The sequence below is a fragment of the Siphateles boraxobius genome, unplaced genomic scaffold, assembly GCF_051911475.1.
Source record: "Siphateles boraxobius isolate OS27281-9 unplaced genomic scaffold, OSU_SipBor_1 6, whole genome shotgun sequence".
NCBI lineage: Eukaryota > Metazoa > Chordata > Actinopteri > Cypriniformes > Leuciscidae > Siphateles > Siphateles boraxobius.
In genome coordinates, this window is record NW_027509186.1 from 4,775,321 (window position 1) to 4,797,646 (window position 22,326).

At 41.8% G+C, this 22,326-nt stretch overlaps 1 protein-coding gene across 1 annotated transcript in view; it reads left to right on the forward strand.

The window, feature by feature from the left end:
* Window positions 1-269: 269 nt before the first annotated feature.
* Window positions 270-22,326, forward strand: part of LOC143715762 (complement C2) — a 70,539-nt gene continuing 48,482 nt past the window's right edge. Inside the window, exons 1-7 of the mRNA XM_077207502.1 lie at window positions 270-366; window positions 4,314-4,541; window positions 6,187-6,423; window positions 7,822-8,007; window positions 9,997-10,170; window positions 10,867-10,965; window positions 11,070-11,203. Of these exons, the coding sequence (XP_077063617.1) occupies window positions 300-366; window positions 4,314-4,541; window positions 6,187-6,423; window positions 7,822-8,007; window positions 9,997-10,170; window positions 10,867-10,965; window positions 11,070-11,203 (1,125 nt within the window). The 5' untranslated portion in view covers window positions 270-299. The remainder of the gene's footprint in view (window positions 367-4,313; window positions 4,542-6,186; window positions 6,424-7,821; window positions 8,008-9,996; window positions 10,171-10,866; window positions 10,966-11,069; window positions 11,204-22,326) is intronic.

The window sequence follows — 22,326 nt, forward strand, 5'->3', positions numbered from 1 at the left end:
CCTCATTGTCTTTCTATGAACAAGAACATGGTCTATAAAAGTTGGCCAAATTTGATCTTTCACCATGAAATTGCTGTTTTGGAAAACCAGTTTGGAAACCATTTTTATTTCAGAAATTCTGTTCTTTAGGACAGAAATGACACCCTTCACCTTTAAGACTCACCGAAATTGATTACTTTATATAATTTACCAGAATTGGATTAAAATGTTAATGTTTAATCACTCCTCAAATACACGTTACAAAGGTTCATATTGGTATTTCACCCAAAGTGGACAGTTAAAAGAAGCCAGCACTGATCATGTCAGCTATGCACTACACTACTGCATATATCCTCACTTTTTTCTTGTACATCTCTGTATCTGAAGGTAAGTCCCCAATGATACCAATTTTCTCACAAAGTTTGAGAATGATAATGGGTTCATCCATGTTAGAAATATGAAGACGGTCTGTTTTTTTTATCATTATGTGGCTGTTATTATGCATTGCAGTTTTTCTCAGTCGCTTTGGTACATATTTATAAATCACCCTTAAGATTTGCAAACCAGTAAGTGCATTTCTCAAAACAATTGACCCTTTTTGTTTCCTTGTTCTTTCATTGTCAGAATTTGTAACCCTGTGTTGCGCTCTGTCTATATACGCTTGCCAAATTAAGCTTCATGAGAAGCAATTTTAGAGAACTGGTTTATCTAGCACTTTATATTTTCCTTCATTAGTTACATTAACCTCTGCAGTTCATCAATTCAGGACACATTTACAAAATAATTATAATATAAATGTATAGAACATACGCTTGACAGTTTGACAACTAGTTAAACCATTTTCCATTTAATGACTTATGCAAGGAACTAATTCCTAAATGTTTGGAGGTTTAAGCAGGGAACCATATACAGAGGTGGGTAGAGTATCCGAATACTGTAATCAAGTAAAAGTACAAGTACTTATAGAAATATTTATATAATTATTAATAGTTACTTGAGTAAGTGTAAAAAAAAAAGTATCCAATGAAAAAACTACTCAAGTAGCTAGTTACTATTAAAACAGAACCTACACTATAGACTGAACACGTAATACGCATGTGCATGACATTATCGTCTTTGGTGTTAACAGGGAGACCGTTTTCAAAAACTTGCACTTTGAAACCCGTTTTCAAAACTTTGTGTTTTCAGGCACCCAAAACGCTGTGTAAACAGCCCCTGAGACAGCATTTTTATTAATGAAAACAAACCTTTTTGAAAACGCTCTCCAAAGTGGATACATTTGAGAATGCTGTTTTCGCGTTGTAGTGTGGACTGTCAAAACGGAGGTATTTAAAAACAATGACGTATGTTCAGTCATGTGACGCATATTGTACCAATAGATATTCGTGTTTATACTGGTATTGTGCCTGTTATGTGCTATTCACTTTCACACCGTTGCTAAAACATGTTACTTTGCACACTCTTTCATATCACAGTCCTGCAAAGATGACAGAAAATGTACTCATATTGACTAAAACATGAGAGTAGTTGCGTTTTAGACCAAACATATGGTGACTGAGTGCGACCTGGGCATCAGTGAATGGTGAGATATTTAGTTAAATAAAATTATTTGGTTAATCAATTGTTTAAATAAACTTTATTTAATAATCAACAATCAAATAAAAGTTAGGCTGCACAAACATTTAAAATGTAAAACTACAGTTCTCTTACGAGAGTATCTCTCGTACTGCGTAATATCTTACGCTATGGGGAAAACATCTTTTCCACGAGATATTGAAGCCAAAAATTATCCTTAATTTTGAATTAATGTAAAACGCTGTGCAGCAGCATGCAGACATAGGCAAGACGGCTTGCGCGCCTATTGGCTGCCCTGCAGCAACAGCAGCAGCCTATCGAGAGTGGCCCTGCGTGACATATCCAATGGGGGCATTTCGCGCCCACTTCGTCACGTCCCGCCAGAAAGGGCGTGGTCTCGCCCTATAAATATAGCTCGATTAGGCTGGTACAACTGATTTTCATCTCTTCAGCGAAGCATCACGCATCGCTGGATCCGGAGTGAGAAGCCACGCCGTCTGAGGAAAAGCACACAGCGGGACGAGCCTTGAGTCTGAAGTCGCTGGCATCGCCGCCTTTAGCCGCCGTACCTGCTACGCTTTCCGGCGTTATATCTTTTTCAAGTGTGTGTGTGTGTGTTCGCCGCTGCAACACACATTTTTTCACTGTCTCTCTCTCTCTCCTAAAAGAGCTGCGTCTTTTTCAAGATGCATAGATCCTGCGGCTCGTGCCGAGCCACACTCAGTGAAGAGGATCGCCATGTCATCTGCGTTTCCTGCCTGGGTGAGGATCATGCGGCTCTCGCTCCTGTAGACGGCGGATGCCCTCACTGTGAGCTACTGCCGATGGTGACTCTGAGGACTCGCCTGGCATCATTCTCAGAGCCTGCACTTCAGCCCGCTGTAGCGCCGCGCCATAAGAAGCGCCGTGCCCAGCGCGGCCCCGAGCCTTCTCCTGCCCGCCAAAGCTCGCCGGTTCGCACGCCAGCTTCGCCGGCATCGCTCGAGTCCCTCCCCGACGGACAGCGGCCGCCGTCCGCCGCCGCTTCCGCCATTGAGGTCGAAGAAACAGCCGAGGCCTGTTCTATCCTGGCGTCAGCTAGTGAGGATTGGGCGAGCTCTGTGGACCTCCCCTCTGCTATCCGCGAGCCTTCTGGGAAACGAGCCGGCATTAAATCGGAGCTGATGCGTCTGCTCTCTCAAGCCGTCGACAACCTCGGCCTCAACTGGGAGGCGCCCACGCAGCCTGCGCGCAACCGACTGGACGCATGCTTCCTCAAGAAGGACCACGCGCCGTCACAATCCAGGCCCGCACCTTTTCTTCCTGAGCTTCACGAAGAAGTCGCGAGGTCCTGGGGCGCCCCCCTCTCGGCCAGGGTGCGTACCTCTGTATCCGCTGCATTCTCCACTGTGGACGGTGCGAAAGACATTTCTCTTCCCCCAGTGGAAGCAGCGGTAGCTTCCCATCTCTGCCCGCCGTCTGCTGGACGGCGAGCGCAGACAGCGCTACCATCTAAAGCCTGCCGAGTGACGTCAGCCATGCATGGGGCAATGCCGGGCAAGCCGCGTCAGCACTACACACGATGGCCATCTTGCAGATCTTCCAGGCCGACCTTCTCCGAAAAATGGACGAGGAAGGCGATGGGTCGATCAGCATTGCGGATTTGCGGAGCGCTACAGACCTGGCTCTACGCGCTACAAAATCAGCTGCACAGGCCATTGGGCGGAACATGGCCTCTCTCACCATGGCTGAGAGACATCTGTGGTTGACGCTGTCTGAAATGACTGAAGCAGAGTGCTCTGTATTCCTCAACGCGCCCATTTCGTCAGCTGGCCTCTTCGGATCTGCCGTCAAAGATTTCGCAACAGATTCCAAGAGGTTCAAAAGACATCGCAGGCGATGAAGCACTTCCTTCCGAAGCGCTCTAGTTCCGTAGCAGGTCGCTCTAAACAGCCGTCTGCCCGGAGCTCCCAGCCGCAACCTGCACCACCCGCCGCCACCGCTTCTCAACGCCACCAGGCCCGAGAACGGAGACCGCGCTCTCGCTCTGCTGGACGCCGCCCCCCTCAGCGCGGGCCCCGGCCAAGGATCGAAATCAAGCCCGAGGTCTCAAAGCCTTCCTAGCCTCTCTAGGAAAGCGACGGTGTTCAAATCCCGCTGCGGCCGAATTTTCACCGAAACGTTTCGCTCGTCCAGTTCCATGCAATGTGACTGTTCCAGCGTATTTAGCAGTCAACAAGCTGGTCCATTTGCCCGCTTGCCTGCACTCAAAAGCCGTTTTTATGGCTACCCAGATAAATCCAATAAAGAGTGTATTTCTCTGATCATAATACAGTTAATCTGTTATATGTGTATAAGTTATTGCTATGTAGAGAGAATGTTCAGGAAAGAAGTGTGCAATTTTAGATAAAAAATAAAAAGCTTTTCAGATCTGAGAATCTGTTAGAGAGAGAGCGAGTTAGAGAGATCAGTAAATGGTGAGAGCAGTAATAAAGAAGAATGGGTTAAAATAAAGATTTTTTAAAGATAAGGTGGAAGATTTGCCTGGATGGAAAAAAAATGAAGAGCAGCATGGCAGGGAATTAAATCTGTGGCAGGTATTGAGAGGAAAGATATCAAGAGGATTAAATTAGACGGTTTTAACTCAGATATGGATTTTGCTGATATATTTAATCATGAGTACAGGTATAATCATGATTTTAGTCAAAAAATGCCCTAATTTTCAGATCTAAAAGGATAAAATCTAAAGGTTAAAAATATTCAATATTTCTCTGTTTCAGTGCAATCAGGATATGACTATGATTATGACTTAGGGGAGAATGAGCCCAGAAACTGCACCAAATCTGAATCCATCATTGGAGGCACGGTGGAGTACTCAAATGGCGGTGTTGTGGGTAGTCGGCTAATTTATCACTGCAGCGATGGATTTGAACCTTATCCAATCAGCCAAAAAGTCTGCAGCTCTGATGGAGAATGGGAGCCAAAAGTATCCAGGGTCAAATGTGAAGGTAAACTTTAAAGAGTGATCATATTTATTTAGGATATCCCATACAAGTAAAGTATTGGATACCACCACAGACAGGAAAACTTTGAAAAAAATATATATTCTTCATTGTGGTGGAAATAATGCAACAACTATGGGTCTTTTATCATTAATAATCAGTGTTGGGAACGTTACTTTAAAAAAGTAATTAGTTATAGTTACTCACTACTTGGTCCAAAAAGTAACTGAGTTAGTAACTGAATTACTCTGTAATAAAAGTAACTCGTTACCAGGGAAAGTAACTATTTGCGTTACTGTTAAAAAAAAAGTTGCTATATGTCAAAGTTTTTTTTTTTTTTTGCAGTTTTCACAAGTCAGTTGAAATGAGTAGAACAGACAGGTGTTTGTACATAACTTTCGATATTTATTGCACGTCGACAGACAGCAAGAGGTTTATCCTGATCTTCAAGTATTATCTTTGTAAGATAAGTAAACACCATATAATGTGCATTTAACTATAGCAAATTAAATCAAACTCTCTCAACCTGAGACAACTGGTCAAATAAACAACCTGTAGGCTACTTCCAAGTGTTTTGTAAGTTCACAACAAAGTAAACTTTTAAACAACAAAAAAGTGTGTTTAGCTCTGTAGTCTTATTCTTTATTAAATAAATAAAACTCCCAATGTCAGACAACTGGTCTGGAATACATTCTGTACTTCAAGTATTTTCTTCAAAAGTAAAGAGTTAAATAATATTAAAGTGTGTTTGCAGTAACTGTAGCAACTTAAATCAAACTCTAACAATGCCATGCGTTGCCATTTAATTCGCTATTAAATAAGAGATCTAGCGCTAAAATGTGTTGTTTTTTAACTCAAGTCTTCACTCGGACGCGCGCTTCAATCCTATCGCCGTTGTGGAGACTCTCTATTCATTCCGGTGAAATCACAAAATAAAATGCACACAAACCTGTCCCTGTTTGATATATAGACTGTAACCACTGATGAACATATTGAGTTTTGATGAGAGAAAAAAAAAACTATACGAGTGGGGATTAGAAGCCGTAACCTCTGACACTCTTGGCAAAAGTTCTACCACTAGACCATTTAAGAACTCAAACAAAATTGGCGGATCGATGGATTTATTTACGGGTTGAGCAAAGAGGCTGCACAGTTTCACAAGTTTGTACCCAGCACTTCTCAAAATGCACTTCCGAATGCGTCTCCCCAGCACATTTCAAACCAAACTGACGCCTGTGGTAACGCACCGCATTTAACGTCCAGTAACGTTAACGCCGTTGTAACAACGGGAAAAGTAATTAGTTAGATTAGCCCGTTACTGAAAAAATAACTTTGTTACCTACCGCCATACTTTTAAACACCGTTATTCCAAACACTGTTAATAATCACTTAAATTCCTCAATTGCTGTGGCCAGAGTACAAGGAAAATTATCCTCATTTGTATGGTAAACCTGAAAGTAAAAATGAAACATGCTATCTACAGCATAATCAAGATGACATTGACAATGGTAAAGGGAACGATGCCATGACTATATTTTAGTTAATATAGTCATTAGACTTAGTCTACACTGTAAAAAGTTACTAAGTATACCTTAAAAGAAAAATTTAATTAAAAAAAATCCATTTGTCATTTTTGTCATGTGTATTTTAGAAACCAGTGATTATGGAGATTATGAGGAACCACAGAAGAACTGCTCTTTGAAAGTGTCCATAAAGGGAGGTAGTGTGGCCTACTCCAATGAGGGATTGGAGGGGAGCGTGCTGACCTATCACTGCAAGGCAGGACACTACCCTTTTCCAGCAACGCAAAGAGTCTGTGACAGAGATGGCCAATGGTCAGCCATGAGACTCCCAAATGGAAAGAGAACACTCAGTGCTGTGTGCAAAGGTACCTCCTTTCTATCTCCACAATGCCTTTTTACTCCATTGGTTATCATCCCTTTTAACATACTCTGCTGTTTAACCCTGAGTTAAAACAAATTTTCAGACTTTTATTATGTCATAACTATTTTCAAAACATTTAAACATTTTATTGGTTTACCGCTGATCTCTTGTGAACCCATGATATTAACTTTATTAATTTTTAAAATTTTATAAATTTGTAGATATTTTTAATGACACATTTGTATAATAAAAAATAAGAGTTTAATTAAATGCTAAGTTATTATAAACCAAGTTATTCATTAAACAAGTCTTATAATTGAACAAAATAACAAATTAAACAAGACACTTTATTTAATGGTATTAGATGATTTGTTAATTGCATTTAATAGATAATGATTTGATACAGTTGCATTTGGTTTACACTGTTTTGACCTGCAAGCATCATCAGTGTGTTTCGAAACAATGACATTTTGCGAGTTTCAAAAAACGTAATTGCTCCCATCACTACTTGAAGAATTGGGCAGACACTGCTTCTGAAGGATATAACATTTCAACAGATTTGTGCTTAGACATCAGCACTTGTCATACAAAACCTAACATTGTTTGAAGTCAAACTTTGTCAAATCAAAAGACCCATGCCACAATGCATGCTGGACGACATTGTTGAGTTTGGTACTATGCTGGTACCCAGCATGCACTGCTGCATGAATCTTTTGTTGACTGTCACCATGGCCAAGTTTTGATGTGTACGTGTGACAGTTAAAATTTCCCCATACAAAATCATTTTCAGAGACAATATTTGCTTATATTACTACAACACTATTGATTAACAAATTATTAATTTGATAGAATTAATAAAATTATTAATCAGATTAATACTCTTAATACTCTTCTTCTTTGCCACAGTGCAAACAAATGTGTTTGTTTAAACACTGTTGCAATGACTGGTATAATAATACTGTTCGCTACTGAATGACACACTGATCATCATATTTTAAATGTTTCAAACTAACTGTAACTGGAGTTAAACTTCTAATTCTAAACAACTTGTACATCCAAACTTGCTTTTAGTAAGTGTCATCTCATCACTAATGGCGAATCATCACTTGTAAAGTAAACATAAATGATTTGTTAACTGTCTGGATAATTCAACATTTAACACTACAAAGATCCTACACTGCTTTTAACACCTGTGGGTGTGACTCGTATTTATACCATTGGTGTACATTTAACACATCTGATTTTACTGTGCATAAATCCTGAAAACCTGATATTAATTCACACAAGGTAAAGTTTGAACAGTGTGAAACACCCAAAGATTAACAATTTTAAGTGTGAAAAGCCCTACAGTCTACTTGTTTGGCTTTCACTTTAACCACCCATGTTTCTGTCTCACTACTAGAGATTCTTTGCCCTGCTCAACTTCAGCTTGACAACGGGCAGTTCTGGCCAAGGAAACAGTGGTTCAAGTTTGGAGAAAAACAGACCTTTTCTTGCCATGAAGGATTTGATTTGATTGGATCTGCTGATCGGAACTGCACTCAGTGGGGTGGATGGACTGGTGCAACACCAGTGTGTGATGACCAGTGTAAGCATTTATATTCCTTTGTTTCCAAACAAATGCAGAACATACAAACAAAGTTATGATTTGTTTTCTCTTACTATCTTTTATAATATGCTACTCCCTCAATACTCTTAATTGAAACGTTATATTTACATGGTTCATCATTTTGCAAGATGGTCTACTAGAATAGTTTTAATTTAGTTAATGTAAAAAAAAAAAACGTTCTTAATTTTTTAAACTCCTCCTTGTCTTATAACTACGTTTGTTTGAGGAAGGACCAAAGTAGCTGCACGTTTAAATTATGCAAATGTGCTACATGGTGATGGAGATTCAGGGGTCGTTTATACAACAACGTTTCAACTAAAAACTGAAAACTTTTTATGCGTTTTGGCTGTTTATTTATACGACAATGGTGTTTTGGTAGCTTGAAAACCTACCGCGGGACACAACCCAACAGAGTGTGAAATAGAAAAATATATATATATATACATATAGTGAAATGAGTAATGCACACTCACATTTAGTCTAGAACTAGAATAACCATCATGTTTACACAAACACACAACGCCTCTGCACTTTGTCTCTACAAGAGAGCTGTCAGTCAAAACATGGGAAAACAAAGTAACTCAGATATTTTGTTATACATTTTAAAGGTAATGCGGTAACACTTTACGGTAAGGGTACATGAATTATCATGAATTCATGTATAAATTCATGCATTAATTCTGCATTCATTCATGCATTAATATCTCATGAATCATCAGGAACTAACACGAGTTCAACGTTTTTCATTCATGACTTCATGGATGAACAACGCCTTAATTAAAACATTAACTAAGATGAGCACATCATCATGAATTATGATTTATTACGCATGATCATTATGTTTTCTTTGTTCTTTGTCTAGGTCAGTGACCTAGTCACCACTTTAGTTGAGGGGCCACACACATGATGAAGTCATTGGTAGATAATGCTTAGTTAATGATGACTACTGTATTGGACAGACCCCAAAATAGACCAATCGCAACTCATAGCACAAATTCTGTTGACATTCAAATACAGTAGTCATCATTAACTAAGCATTATCTATCAATGACTTCATCATGTGTGTGGCCCCTCAACTAAAGTGGTGAATAGTCCTTTGAAACACTGATGAACAATGTGCTATTAATGGTGGCATAACTGTGAACAAAGAAAACATCATGATCATGTGTAATAAATCATAACTCATGATGATGTGCTCATCTTAGTTAATGTTTTAATTAAGGTGTTGTTCGTCCATGAAGTCATGAATGAAAAATGTTGAACTTGTGTTAGTTCCTGATGATTCATGAGATATTAATGCATGAATGAATGCAGAATTCATGCATGAATTTATGATAATTCATGTACCCTTACCTTAAAGTGTTACCGGTAATGCGTTACTTTACTAGTTATTTGAAAAAGTAATCTGATTACGTAACTCAACTTACTTGTAATGAGTTACCCCCCAACACTGTTAATAACAAAAAGTTTATCGGGAGCATTTATGTTGATGTGTAGGTTGTGGCTAGGTGACACGTAGGATAACTTGAAAGTATTTCATGGACGTACAGAAATAAAATCTGTTTATACTCTTATGCTGGCTTTTGCGGGTGGGAGGGGGACAAAACATGAGTATTGTGGGTGAAGGTCACATATATTTTTTGCGGGAGTTGGCGGAAGCGGGACAGAATCCTTCAGGAGCGGGATTGAAAATTTTGTTTCGTGCAGGTTTTTATTTCAAAGTGCATGTTTTTAATGAATTTCTGAAAACGTGACGTCATGCTCATGCGTGTTACGCGTTCAGTCTATAGGCGTGTAGCGTTTCTTTACAAAGTGACATCGCCAACTACTGGACTGGCATGCATAATAAATAAATTTAAATAGGTTTAATTTGTGATTTTTTTCATCATTATTGAACAATGCATCATTTACCAAAAAATGCATAGTATATAAATGATAAATATATGTATCATGTTTTTCTTATTCCAGCTGAGGACTGCAAAGACCCAGGGGCTCCTCCAGGGGCCTTACGTTCTGGGGAACGCTTCCGTATTGGAGACCGAGTGCAGTATCTGTGTCAGTTAGGTCTGGATTTGCTCGGCCCCTCTGAAAGGCAATGTTTGGATTCAAGGGAATGGAGTGGGGCAGAACCACGCTGCTATGGTCAGTCAAGGAAACAGAGGTTTATTTACACAGTGTAGTGGGACTGCGGTGTATTCCAGAAAGCAGGTTATATGACATACCCGGCGTAAGGGTAAGTAAGCAGATAACTCCAACTTTCGGTTCCAAAAACCCAAGTAACTTTCAGGGTATGAAAGTTGCCATAGCAACCTACTCTCTGAACATAACTTGCTCCGGAGCAGCTCATGATCAAGGGTTAGTTTACTTCAGAGGTGTTCAGGGTTAGTTTACTTCAGAGGTGTAGTTTACTTCAAATATATATATATATATAGCTATATAATTCTCATCTCAGACATCGTTGATCTGCATTAGGACTTTTTTATTTTTGCAACAGGATGTGATTAAAGTACATTAAACGAAAAGATTGAAAAATGATTGCACAACCCTCAAATAGGTGGCAATATGCACTAAGTATGTAAATCAGCATTTAACAAAAGAAGTAGTATGGTGTGCTTTTTCTTAGCATCCGTCTCCGCGGAGATTTGTCGATTCGGCGCTCTGTTGAGAATGTCTGGTGTGAAAGCGTTTTTAGAACCAGCATACCTCAAGTAAGCAAGGTTCGGTTTAATCAACCGAGAGTTCAGGGTATGTTTGACAGTAAGATAACCTTGCTTTCTGGAATACACCCCTGATTCAAAGTAAACATTCAATTCAATTCAATTCATTTTTTTTTTTTAGCCCAGTACTCATTTGATCAACCAGCTATCGTTGCTCAGGCCTTTGGAGGATCTCTGACTGCAGTTATGGATGTGTCACACCCTAACTTTAAAAAGAAAGGTGAAAAGAGAACATTTTGAAAACATAATTTTCTTGTACACAAGTAAGGCACATTATCCTTTACTATATGGCTGTTTACATTTTCTTTATTGCACAATCACTAGGGCAATATTTGGGTAGGACTGTCAGGGTTGAAGAAGGTCGGCTGAATGTCTTCATCCTTTTGGACACATCAGGAAGCATTTCAGAGGAGAATTTTCAGACAGCAAAAACTGCCATTGTTGAACTTGTCCGTAAGGTTTGTATTTTTATAACTTGGAAAAATTAAAAGGCAAAGCAAATTACAAAAATGTATTAAATATTTTTTTACAATTACAAAAAGCTGTCAATTAAACATGTTAATATACTTATTTAAAATAAAACGTTAAATTAGTGCATATTTACATTTATGAATAATCATCTAAACCATATTGTATGTTCCATACATAGCAAAAAAATAGCATGTACTGACTGAAATTCCAGCAAGCTGATTATCTAGATGTTGCAGTGATTGTTGGTTGGCACAGTGAATATAGTTCCCTTTCAGTCGATAACGTCGGACGTAGTCGACGTCGACTGAATTGGGATCACGCTAGGGAGCCTATCATCTTCGATTACTATTGAACGAGCCAATGGAATTTGGCGTGCGTGATTTGCATCACACACTCCGCCCCCGCGGCGCGGGTATAAATACGGAAGTGGATGCACGCACTAGTTGCCTTTCGCTTCGGAGCCGATCGTTTGATGTCTCTGAGAGTGCTGTTGTCTACAACGAGCGAGTGTGTCGGTGTTCTTCAGGAAGACTCTCCCAGTGCTGGTGTTCTACAGCGCGAGTGCAGCGGTGATCGCGAGCTTTGAGCTCTCAACTGCTGTTTTAACAGCAACAAATTTCTAAATGTTTGTGTGTGTTGATGGCTGGTTAGAGGGCGGAAAAGTGAGTGCTTCACTGTTTCAGTTCTCTGTTCAGTGTTGCCGCGGTCTTTCCCCTGTGTGCTCCGGCAGTGGTGACGGTCCTATTTTCTGAAAGAGCAACACGGGTACGTTTGCGTCTTTTTCAAGATGTCATTCCGCCTGTGCGTTTCTGGGTGCGGTCGTTCCCTGTCTCTCTCTGATGGTCACAACTGTTGTGTCACGTGTTTGGGCTTACAGCACGCTGAGACAGCTTTTGTGGACAGCTCTGGGAACTGTGGGAACATGACTGTCGCAGTGTTGAGGGCGAGACTCGCCTTCGTTCGCGGAGAGCGAGTCCCCATTACCATGCCCCACCCTCGGGTGCTGTGTGGGATGGGTGACCGGAGGATAGTGTTGGATGTCCCGCCCGGTAACCATTCCCTGTGGGCTCCTCACTCCTCCCTTCCACTGCAACCACTGGAGCCTCCTGTGTTGTCTGCTGGTCCATCTGTAATGGGTGGGCCAGCGGTTTCACTCGGGGCTCCCCTGGAGGACAGGACGCCGATTGCAGCATCGGAGGGTGAGCTGACTTCTAGAGATGATGACTCGGCTTCATTGTCTCCCTCCGGGAGTTCAATGTTGCCCGAGCCGGATCCAGAATTATCAGCTATGCTGAAACGGGCCGCCGAGGCTGCCGGGCTCGAGTGGAACCTCCACCGTGTCCCGTTCAGTCTCGGTTGGAATCTGGAGTTTGGTATCTTGGGGCGGGCCGCGCTGGTTCTCAGCTCGCCGCCCCAGTGCCTTTCTTTCCCGAAATGCATGGAGAGCTTATCAGGTGGTGAACAGCATCTTTCTCTGCCAGAAACTGCCTGAATAGCTTTTCCCCCTCATTACCCTTGATGGAGGCGGTGAAGGGTTGCGAGGTGTCCCTCCATTGGAGCGGTCTGTCGACACAGGTGCACCTGTGTCCGGCGGCCGCTGCCTTTTGGGGGGATCCTCGTCTCCCCCCTAAGGCCTGTGAGTTTTCGTCTGTTCCGACGGGCAGAGCTTACAAAGCCTGTGGGCAAGCCCCTTCCTCTTGCGTGCCATGGCGTTGCTGCAGGCTAGGACACCCATGGCATGCACGAGGGTAATCCAGACCGTGCGCTCATAGGTGAGCACCGCACTGCATCCGACCTCACCCTCCGGGGTACGGGTGTCGTAGCGTGCGTGATCGGTCTGGCGATGTCCACCTTGGTGGTCCAGTAGCGCCTTCGTTGGCTCAGCCTGGTTGGTATGGCGGATGCGGACAAGGTTCGGTTCCTGGTCTCCCCAATTTCCCAGGTTGGGCTGGTCGGCGACGCGGTGGAGAACTGCATCCAACAGTTCTCTGCCGCTCAAGCGCAGATGGAGGTCATCCGGCACATCCTGCCCCGGTGGCCAGCTGCTCCCGCCGCCGGTGGCAGCTCCTCCGCCTGCTCGTCGCCGTGGGCGTTCCCCGGCCGCCGCTCCTGCTGGCCCTCCGCAGCAGCCTCTACCCAGGCCTCAGCATGGAGCCGGCCGCAGTAGAGACGCCCAGCCCGCTCCAGGCGCTGCCAAGCCAGGTGGCAAGCGACAGCGAAAGCATTCCGGAGCGGGCCGCCCAGGAATGGATGAGATGCTTTGTGTGTGTGTTTGTGTGTGTGTCTGTTCCGCCGCTGGCTCCCTAAAAAAAAAAAAAAAAAAAGAAAAAGCGGAGCAAGCGATACCCACACTTCAAAGAGAGAGCAATTTCATCTGTTCCTGGGTCCCAAGAGGGCCAGTCTGGCGGGTGTGACCCTGTATAGCTTTACACCCCCCAGCTCCCCCTTGGTCGCCAGCAGGCAGCTTGGTGCGTTCGAGGACCTGGTCATCCGCCTTCTCACGCGCCCCCTGCCGCTTGTGGAGACAGGTAAGTGTTGCACAGCACACTAACACCACTCTCTCTACTTTGCTGCCCCACCTCAGGCTCGGCTACCCCGCTCAAGTCAGTGATAGTCATCACATTAGGTGTTGAGCAGACGTGCTCCTGAAAATTCAGTGATATTCATCACACCGAGTGTTGAGCAGTGCTCCTGACTTGTGCGTGCTTATCTTATCCTGCTGGCGAAGGATTTGATATAGCCGCTCCTCTAGCCGGTACGAAGGCCAGTTGTAAACTCGTTCTTCGTGCTACTAGGTGGTGGGTCGTGACCATCTTGGCCCAAGATTGGTCTGCAGCTCCGACCTGAAAGACATGTGCTTAAGAACAGATCTCTACCTTCCGCACCGCAGGCCATCCTGTGGGTTGCGTGTAAGGGTGGAGTATCAGTACAGTGTCCTTCCCTTCGAGTGCTCCAGAGCCCGTTGGGTCTTCAGGTCAACTGGAAGAGAGTAATCTCGCCCACGGGCTTAGTATCTCTTTTTCAGTTTTGGAGATGGACTCGGTCTAACACGTTTCTCCAATGAGAATGTGTTCAGCTGGTGTTTGAAGTGAGAAAGGGTCCCACTGGAAGAACTTTCAGAGGCTCCTGGGGTATATGGTAGTTGCAGCCATTGGCTTCCTCCATATGTGACCGCTTCAGCGCTAGCTTCATGATCGAGTCCCTAGGTGACCGTGGCAGAGCAGCTCACCCTGTGTGACTATAGTTCATCCCGGTCTGCTGCCAAACCCTCTTCAACAGAGGGGCCATGTACAAGGGCGTGTTCTAACAGGGGCCTGGGCGACCCCCGACTACACGGGCATTCGTGCCTCGAGTTGTTAGACATTGCGACCGCTGCTGTCACAACTCACCCGTCACCTCCTCCTTGGAGTCAGAAGCTTCTGAGGACGCTTTGTTCCACTCTTCCCGCTTTACTCAATCGTGCCGCCATCGAGCCTCACGACAGTTATAGCCAGGGCAAGTGGAGACTCCATACCCTGGGTCCAGCTGGGTCATGACCATTCCGGGGCCGCTCAGTTGCCCCCCCGGTTTCATCTTTCCGCCAGTGTTTGTGTAAACCGAGCGGACTACCCTTGGACAAACACTGGGTCTCAGCTGCCCCAGGGGCCCGCAGAAATGCGTTTAACCCCAGTGAGCCTTCTAAAAGTGACTGCGACTCATGGTCGCCTTGCGCCTGCTCAAGTCAGTGAAATCATCACACTTCATGTTGAGCAGAATTGCTCCTGAAACTCAGTGAAGTTCATCGCACTCAGGTGTTGAGCAGCAATGCTCCTGTAGCTCAGTGAGTTCATCACACTCAGGTGTTGAGCAGAAATGCTCCTGTAGCTCAGTGAATTCGTCACACGCAGTGCTGAGCAGGAATGCTCCTGGTGCTCAGTGAAGTTCTTCGCACTCAAGTGTTGAGCAGAAATGCTCCTGAAGCTCAGTGAGTTTATCACACTCAGGTGTTGAGCAGGAATGCTCCTGAAGCTCAGTGAACTTGTCACACTCAAGTGCTGAGCAGAAATGCTCCTGTCGCTCAGTGAAGTTCTTCGCACTCAAGTGTTGAGCAGAAATGCTCCTGAAGCTCGGTGAGTTTATCACACTCAGGTGTTGAGCAGGAATGCTCCTGAAGCTCAGTGAACTTGTCACACCCAAGTGCTGAGCAGAAAATGCTCCTGAAGCCCAGTGATCTTCACATGTTGTGTTGAGCAATGCTCCTGTCTTTTGCGCCCGTCGCTTGCACCTACGTGCCAAGTCAGGAGAGGAACAGGTCTTCATAGTTGCCCCTTATTGGCCCAACTAGACCTGGTTCCCATCAACAGCCTTCCTGACTTCCCCTGAAAACTCTTTCGGGGACGGGGCACGATGGCACACGCGTTCTTCCCCCGGAGATTCCGGGCGGTCTTACATCTGAACGCGGAGGTTCAGGTGGCTATCACAAGAACATGTGATAGTTACCATCACTTCTGCGAGCACCCCCTAGAATTGGGTAGCGTGCTTACGCCTTTAGAAGTGGAACCTAGTCGTTGAGTGCGTCTTCTCTCCAGAGGAGATCCTGAAAGCTTTCGATCACTTCAGTGCTCTCTTTCCTGCAAAATGGGTTGCAGTAGGCTGTTTTCCTTCACCCTCAAAATGATGTTGCCTCGGTGTCTAAACGACGCTCATCGTGTTGCAGAAGTATGCAGAAGCACGTTCTGATCGTCAGGTTCCTGAGGAGCAAGGTCTTGTAAATCCTTGTGTCCCTCTTTATCCTCTTGGGCCTTGTCCCTGGTGCGACTGCACTGCAGAGACCGCCCCTGAGCCACTGCAGGCAGTGAGTTAAAAAATCTGTTATATCAGTTCTCCTGCTCGCGTGGTCTCTACTAGAGGGTAGGGACTTGCTCGCTTTCGGTCAACGTATTGTGCCTGGAGTCTGGGCCGGCTAACTCTCACAAGCTGAGACCCCGGCTCGGATTGTGCCCAAGGTTCCTACCTCTCCCGTAATAGGAGCAGGTGGTGAGCCTGCAAGCGCTGCCCTGGAGGAGGCAGATCCAGCCCTGGCTTCTCTGTCTGTTCGCTTGGACGTGTACAGAATGCAAGTCATAGACCTCAGACCAGCTCTACAAATATCTGTTGGAATTCAGCAGAGAGGGAAGGCCGTTTCCATGCAAAGTTGCACTTAGTGCTTGCCTTCATTTCGGTGAAAATCCGAGATGCAACATGTCCACTTAGGTGTTGAGCTCCTCTATGATGAGTGTAAAGTGCTCCGCCTGGGCGTTGACGATATGCTTTGTAAGGGGTGTACAGTTAAAGACCCAGAACCAGATATGAAGAATGAAGACCCAGAGTCAGAATTATAAAAAATTAAAGAAAATATTTACTGAAGATAGTTTGCAGTTTCATCAGCAGAAGTCAGCTTCAATACTCGCATAGGAGTTCGTAGGCCGCCCCGCTTACAGTTACAAAGATCACAGCAGTTATACGATTTCCAAGGTCTAAGCTACGTCATTGCTTACAGGATGAATGATTCTCATTGGCTATGAAATAGATAAACACAGTAATTTTCCACACATATACAGATAGACTGAAGCATATCTCCATCGATTATGCAGCTGAAGTTAGGCACGTCATGACCTTCCAGGTCGCAGATTTGGGTTGCTGGGCGCCAGCATGTCCAGAACAACAACTCAGTCAATGTCCAATAATGCCAGTGGTTCCTTAACCTGTAACCAAGAAGACTAACACACACACCGACACACAGCTTTTCCAAGGTTGGATTTGGCCAGGCTCTCACTATAAACAGGAGAGTCCTCTCAAAACATCAAGATAATGCGTTCTTTCTCTCAAAGATAGCTAAACTTTAGTCTAACTGGAAAGAAAGGCTTTAACAAAGAAATGGTCCCTTAAACTATTGGCTTCAACGACCCCTATATGTTTAAACACATTGAAGACCTTTCTCAAACACAAAACAAGTCCCTATTTCATTTCTGGAAGCTGGGTTAAACAAGCAAGCACTGCATTCAGATATCAAATACAGACATTAAAGAATACATGAAAAGAACATTTCAGTAATCACAATGGTAACTTATATAAATAAAGTAAAATCTCCAGAGAAGTCATTCAACTCATTTGATATTTAGAAGGAAAAATATTGATTAATACCTTAATTATAATCAATCATTACATATACATTGAAGCAGCAGTGGATTCCAATCCACCCCCTTCAGTCCCCCGTTTTAGACCAATGTGGAGTCCTAAACACCACATCTGGTCTATCCATAAAGAGGCTGCTTCAAAATGTTAGGTTTCTGACCCATGCTCCTCTGTCAGGTTAATTTTTATAAAACAAACAATATCTTTTTCCTTCAACGACTTAATATCAACAACATATCCCACATACTACAATATTGATCTCCAGAACCTTTGGACATAGCTGTCTTTCCATGTCTTACACAGCTATTATTCATCTTGGCTAATTTGGTTTCATCATCAAATTAACTGATACAATACAAGTACATATTTAATCATAAATACCAGGATATATGCACTAGTTTTTATAATTTCCAATTCCTTTTATTATAAACAAAGTTGGATGGTTAATCCATTATTTTCACTACCCCTTTTATAGACCCTTTAGGTTCAAAACACAATGGTTGTCTAACTAAAAATAAACAACAAACAAATAAAATATTAATAATTAAGGCCCATAATAATCGATGTAAGCACTTTAAGTCTTTACTGAAATCATCCTTCAGTTTACAGTCACATAGCATGTACCATTTTAATTGTATAACATCTTATACCCTTTTTTGTTTGTTTCAAAAATAGAAATAAAATAAAACAAATTCACATCATCATTTCAGTCATTATTTTACCACTAAAATATAGGATCGTTCCCCATTCTGCTTAATAAAGCTTTTGTTCATTCCTTATCCATATATCACTTAATCCCTGTCAATCATACAATGTCTTATTGTTTTTATTTTGAAACTCACTTTTCCATACCATTTAAACTTAATTTGACTTCCATAAATTCTATCAGAAATTGTATTTTCATAACATACATTTTTTTTCTACTATATTTCTTCCATCTTGCCCTACATGCCAGTTCCTTCTGCATCCGAGTCTCTCACCACTGTCAGCCTAGTGACACTTAAAGTTCCCTCGTTAGGGAAATCATGGTATTTTATTAATTCTTCAATACTCTTGTTTTCTTATCATTAACTTCAACTTTATTTTCATTATAACTACTTCTCACAGTATTTGTCTCAGTTCCACTTATCTGTACAGTTTTACAGAAACCAAAATATTATGTTACTCAGATCCCAGCCCACAGCCATATAGCTGCTTTCTCTTTTTACCTTTATTAAATTGTAGTTTTCTTAGACATCTAATTTCATACATACATTTAATGGATTGGGAAATAAAACCTTTTCTTTTTAGAAGTTATATTCACTCCTCCTTTGTTCGCCCTCCGGCCTTTCAATAAAAATGAGGGAGCTCACTCTGGATTATTTGGATAGTGACAGAGCTGGAGAACCACTCCAATTAAAGCTCGTCCCATGTTCTGCATTGTCTTTTCATCAGATTGACTCAAAACTATTAGCTTCCTTAAAACTTGTCATTTGCCTTAACCCATCTGTAATGATAAAACCCTCATTCCAGAGGTTAATGACACAATATACACACTATTCAGACGCAGTATTCGTACCCCAAACTAACACATACAAGACATAGAGTGCAGTCACCATCACACACACACATATTAGACACATATTTTAACTGTTCATCTTCAATGTTCGCTTTTCATTATATCATCTCTAAAAAGATTTAAATTTTAAGTAAGATTTTAAACTTCACATTTTACTGTAGCTTTTACCTAATTTTACATGGTTTCTTAACTAGTTTCAAAGCATGCCTGTTCATTATTCATTAGAATTTAACAAGGTCAGCTGGGTTGTTTTGTTTCATTTTCATTATTTTGCTTCAGCTTGCTCTAGCAGGCCGATGACAGAAAGACAGACACAGTTACCATCCCTTCCTCCACTCAAGCAGTCTCTCTCACTATAAATAAATTTCTAAGACTGTAACTTATATAAAATGTAATATTAAATTCGTTACAATAATCTTTGACCATTCACCTTTGTTATCCAGACTTTTCTTAAATCAAAAGCTGTCTTCATCTTTAGCCACCACCATGTCTAACGACCTTCAAGAGTTAAAACTATGTTATAGACATATTAGTTCAAAATCAACTCTTCTATACATTTTACTTGCCCATATGGCAACCAACATCATGTCCCTCATATAATTAAGTTTTGTTACTGTCTCCGCAGCAAATAATGGCAATCACCTCATGGAATCAGCTGGCTTTTGAAAGTCCACTCCCGTTAATCATTTATCTTTAATTTTCTTCTCTTCAGGGTGTCGTCCCCTGGCATAGTTGCAGACACTTGTCACAATGAAAAACAAGCCATACAATCAATGCGGTTTCTGGTGAGTGGTATAGAGGAACTCACATTTCTGGGTCAGACTGCCGTAACTTCTCACAGCCCATCTCACCTCTCAATGCTCTGCTGACCCCGGTGGCCTCCAGTAATCAGCGCTCAACTCTCATACCTTTCTCACAAATAACACCTGCATCCGGAGGTGCCCAATGTTCGTGACCCCCTGCGTTAGGCTGTCCCCTGGCCAGGAAGATCATCCCGTCATTGAGTAGCCACTCGTACACACGTACACACTGGTGACCGCTCTTTCCCAATACAATCAGTTTTCTTCAACAGAACTCAGCTGTTTTCTGGAGCTTAGGAAAGGCACGTTCAAGAGTCACCAGAGCCATTCCGATTGCCTAATAGTGTTCACAGGGAGACAGGTTAAAAACAACAGTATTTAATCACTTAAATCCATTAACTATCTTAAAAGCAGCAACTTGGCTACTTAGACTATACTCAGTGAATTTAGATCACAACCGTACATTCAGTGTACTTCATCTGTAGCCGGAGCCATCGGTCCTGAATGGTGGAGACTAAAATGAGACAAAGTTGTTACTGGTCCTAAAATACGCTAATCAAAATGTCACCTCTATCGTTTAAGGTCTGTATTATTATTTTAAAGACTTCTTTAAAGTCATTCAGTTTTACATTTAAAACATTTTTAACATTTAAATACAAATTGCCCTCTGAATGGCAATGATTTCTTTTAACATCTCTGTGTCTATGGTTTTCAACTGAAACACTGTGCTTTACTATCAATAACTTATTTTCACTTATGACACAGGCTCAGATAACAGCTTTTAGCTGACATTGAATGAGAGAGAGACTCTGAGGCATTCAGGACTGGTACACTGCATTGTCATAAAACTTTTAACATCAGACTTTATCTACCATATTTTAACTCTAGCCCAGCTTAAGGCATCTTTGCCAGAAATTACATGTGTTTTCAAATAAACATAGTTTTACAGTTGTCTTTTGCCCACGTCAGGGAATCTAGACATTACAAATTTCCACTCAGATTGAGTCTCTGTCGCACTGGCTGTTTCAGCCACAGCACACATCAGATTTAGATAAGCGAACTGTTTCATTACAGCCAATAGCCGACTTATCTTTTGAAAGCAAAACATCAGCTTCTAGCTCTTTCATGGTCAACTTTTCAAGCTGTTTGTTTAATCAAATGCCTTTCAACACATTTTACATTTAGCAACTGTTAATTCAGTAGCCTACTACTTCTGCTTATTTGTTCTTACATAAAAATAATTATTCTAGTTCTCAATAACGTTTCATATTTCTCAATCTCAATTTTAATTGTCAAGTTCTCAACCATAGTTTAATATTTTACTTTAGTTTTCTCTTGGAGTTTATCAATCTCCAATTAGGATTCACACTATAAGTTTGACGAGGCAAGCACTCTCTGCTTGTGATACTTTTGCAGTTATTGTAAATCATCTGTGAGATTAGTCTCTCTATATCATCTAAAACCTTTTTAAAATGTTTAATTACAACACAATCATCCTTTTAGTTACTTTGATATATTTTGCAACTCACATCTGTTGGAGTCATTCATTTTACATCAACCTGTATTCATCAATTCACTTATAAAAATTACTATTATAGAAATTACTATTATAGATATTTTCTTCAAAAGGATTCACTTTAAGACTTCAATCTTTTGACCTTTTTATCTCTTATTTCTCAGACGAAAAATGTCACTGTCGTCATTTAAACACTGATCTACTTTCAAACCAATATTATTACCAAAAATGTGTTGTCATTTTATCACATTTTAAACACCTTCTCGGTGGGCATTTACAGTTACGTATTAAATGGTCCTGATGACCACCATTAAAACACTCTCGGCTCCAACTTACTGCACACCCTTGAAGCAGTGTGTGTCCCAAACAGGAATGCAAACCGAGTTGATAAGCAGTTCTCTGTATTCTTTTACAGTCCACCAGTGGCTGATTTAATCATAATAGCCCAATCATAAACTTCATCATTATTATTGGCAGAACATTAATTTTCATAAGCTGCAAAATATTCTAAGTTGTTTTCACAAAGTGTCTGTTTAACTTTAGTCACTCTTGTCCAAGGAAATGATCTTCGACCCATAATTTAATATACTTGCTTTTTGTAATCATCGTAAGCAATACAAGGCTAAACATTTTAATTTTTCAGTTTCTTTGTTTGTTTGTAGCCAGTCAAGTTGTTGTTTAAATTTCCAAACAGAAGCAAAACTTATCAAGACAACCATTTACTTAATAATTTCTGCAAATTTCTCTGAAGTGAGGGCTTCAGAGCACAGCTGCTTACAGCGTTCGCTCTTTTCTGTCTCACTATTAGTTTCAGGACTGTTCAGGTTACTGATCAAGTTACTCAGTTTGTCTGCCATATCTTAATAACAGTTCAAACTCACCTGAAGTCATTGCAGAAATGGAGGCGGCGATCTTTGAACAACACAGCTTGGCTTCTCCGTGATGAAACTGCAGAGTATACTCCAAAATCACAGTTACATATACTGGTCCATGCCAATTTGGGTCACAACTGTTTTTTTTTTTTTTTTTTTTTTTCTCTCGGGATCGTTCCTGATGCATCCCTGGCAAACAACCCTATTTTTG